Here is a 2655-nt window from a genome sequence, read left to right as displayed (position 1 = left end):
ATGATGATGATGATGATGATGATGATGATGATGATGATGATGATGATGATGATTTATTCTTACATTTTTATAAAAATTCTTATTATCTTCTGCATAAAGAATATTACATGTATCATCACCATCTCCCTCTCACAGGACCCCGTGATTATGTCGGGCACACTCCGGTCCAACGTAGACCCCCTGGGCGTGTGTCAGGACAAAGACATCTGGGCAGCCCTCAGTATGTCCCACTTACTGGACGTCGTCTCAGCCTGGCCTGCAGGACTCAGCACTGAGCTGGGCGACACGGGCTTGAGTCTCAGGTAGGCTGGTGGGTGGTGTGAGCACTGCTGGAGAGGTACGGAAGGATGAGTGAGCAAAGGCGAATTTATACATAAGTCTAAGTCATGCTGATGTCAAAATCAATTGCCAAAGACAAATTTATTGATTCAAAAAAATTGTACTAAACAATATGCCTATTCTTCCATGTGATACTGGCAGGCAGGAATAATCAAGACCATCACCTACATAATACAACATGATACAAGGACAAGGTAGACCACTCCATCCCAACAACTTGTTCTTGGGGTGCACAAGGCAAGAACGATAAATCTATACATTGTCCTCACGAGGATGTGTAGTCTATTACTCAATCAATCATGACATCAGCTGACAACAAATGTGAGGCAGCGTGGTGGAATCAGGCTCTCGTCAAAATAATGAAATCGAAGAAAACAGCAGTTTTCTCCCTGCTTCGCAATTTTTATCAAATTATTTTTTTTGCCTCAACACCTTTTATGTCCATTTACGAACACATTCCTTTGAGGATTTCACCGAAAACGTTTGATTAAAGGCACAAAAATATAAATTTACAGTTTCCATGGACTCTCCAACTTTGGAATTTACCAAGCTTTGGCGGCCATTTTCTCGCTAATGTTACCTCTTAAACCAGGAGACCCCCACCTTCTTCTATCCAAAATATCTCCACTTCTATTAAAGATGGATGGGTCATTTTTTCATTGAAAGCAAGACAAACGAACAAGCTTTATGATGATACCAATAACTCAATATGTCCAAAACTTGACGAGAGCCTAATTCCACCACGCTGCCTCACAAATAGATTCGTTGAAAGGCTGGGGTGACAAGTCATATAACATACATGTGGTGTACGATTAGCCTGACTGTCGCTTTTCTGTGGTCTATTGTATACAGAGATATCTAAGCTGTATAATTAATACCAGTCACGTGTGGTGTATGTCGCTTATCTGTGGTCTATGGTATACAGAGATATCTAAACATATTGTACAATACCAGTCACGTACGTTGTCTCTCGGTTATTAAAACCTGTGTACCTCCTGCTGGTGTGAAAAAGGGGGGGGGGGAGACTATATTATGTAGTCTTTCCTTTTAGAAGAGTGTGGGATCACATTTTACATTTTATTAACTACTGTTCAGATCCTTTTGCTTTTTTAAAACACGAAACAGATAATTTACATTGCTCCGAAAAAAAAGACATCGGTATTCTAGAACTACATGTACAAAGTTCTATCTGATTAGCACCTCGTTTTGAGAAATCTGACGTACAAATGTAACGTTTAGTTTCACAATAGGGTTAAGCTTATACGAATGCGATACTTTGATTCATTTGATAGCGACTCCCAATAACCTTACAGTTTTGATAGAGCAGACAGAAGGTTTAGTTTCGGACCTCATGGTCTTAGTAACTCAAGACGGCCTCCCATTCAAGGGCCCGGGTTCGATTCCGGTTAGGGACCAAAAAATTTTCTTCTGTTAAATTATCTCCTTTCACCTCCTTTCCTGCTCTCTAACAATGTTCTGTTGTCTGCTTTTGTCTCCACTTTCTGCCCCCACCCCCTCACTCCGTCTGCCCCCTCCTCTGGGCTTCTGACTCTTTCTGCTACTCCTTTTTCCTTCTTACTGCTGTCTTTCAGCCACACCCTTGATTTTCGGGTAGGAAAGATCTACACCTAGCCTTCTCGGACAAGGGCGAAAAAACTCGGAGGTCCTGTGTTAAGTTGCGCACGTTAAAGATCCTTTGGTGGTCATAAATCGTTAAGAGTAGGATTCGGCCGCCACCTGGGCAAAATTCAAAATTTCCTACCCACTGAAAACTTTTGGTGTGTACCGCGCGCTCATATGACCTTATGCAGTTGCGAGCGCCGTAAAACATTTACCAAAAAAAGTATATAAATCTGTCTGTCAATCATTCTAACTGTTTCTCTCTTCCTTGCCCAGCTCCGGCCAGAGACAGCTGGTATGTCTGACCAGGGCGCTGCTCCGGAAGACAAAGATCCTGATCCTGGACGAGCCCACGTCTTCCGTAGACATGGAGACGGACACCTTGGTACAGAGCACCGTGCGGCGAGTGTTCCGGGACTGCACCACCATCACCATCGCTCACCGCATCAGTACAGTGCTCGACTGTGATAGGTAGGTACACACTACAGGTAGATCTTTGCTCCAGCAAAGGTATCCGCTATTCACCTCTATCATGGAGCCACGATATTGCCCATGGTTATCATCGTCGACTCCGCTTCACCCTGGTGTTTTAAACATTTCACTTTCAGAAATCATCAATAATCTTCTTAAGAATAACTCTGAGTTTGAGAATTTTTAAGAATACTGTTGCCAGAGATTCCTACAGCTGTAGACAGC

At 42.9% G+C, this 2655-nt stretch overlaps 1 protein-coding gene across 1 annotated transcript in view; it reads left to right on the top strand.

Annotated features, from left to right (window-relative positions):
• Nucleotides 1-2430, top strand: part of LOC101849372 (multidrug resistance-associated protein 1) — a gene marked incomplete at both ends in the record, with an annotated part of 28302 nt that extends 25872 nt beyond the window's left edge. Inside the window, 2 exon segments of the mRNA XM_005097541.2 lie at nucleotides 136-302; nucleotides 2236-2430. Coding sequence (XP_005097598.2) covers nucleotides 136-302; nucleotides 2236-2430 — 362 coding nt within the window.
• Nucleotides 2431-2655: the final 225 nt, after the last annotated feature.

This window comes from Aplysia californica, unplaced genomic scaffold (assembly GCF_000002075.1).
Source record: "Aplysia californica isolate F4 #8 unplaced genomic scaffold, AplCal3.0 scaffold00156, whole genome shotgun sequence".
Classification (NCBI taxonomy): Eukaryota; Metazoa; Mollusca; class Gastropoda; order Aplysiida; family Aplysiidae; genus Aplysia; species Aplysia californica.
The sequence above is the reverse complement of the archived record's forward strand: the minus strand, read 5'-3'. Positions and strand labels throughout refer to the sequence as shown.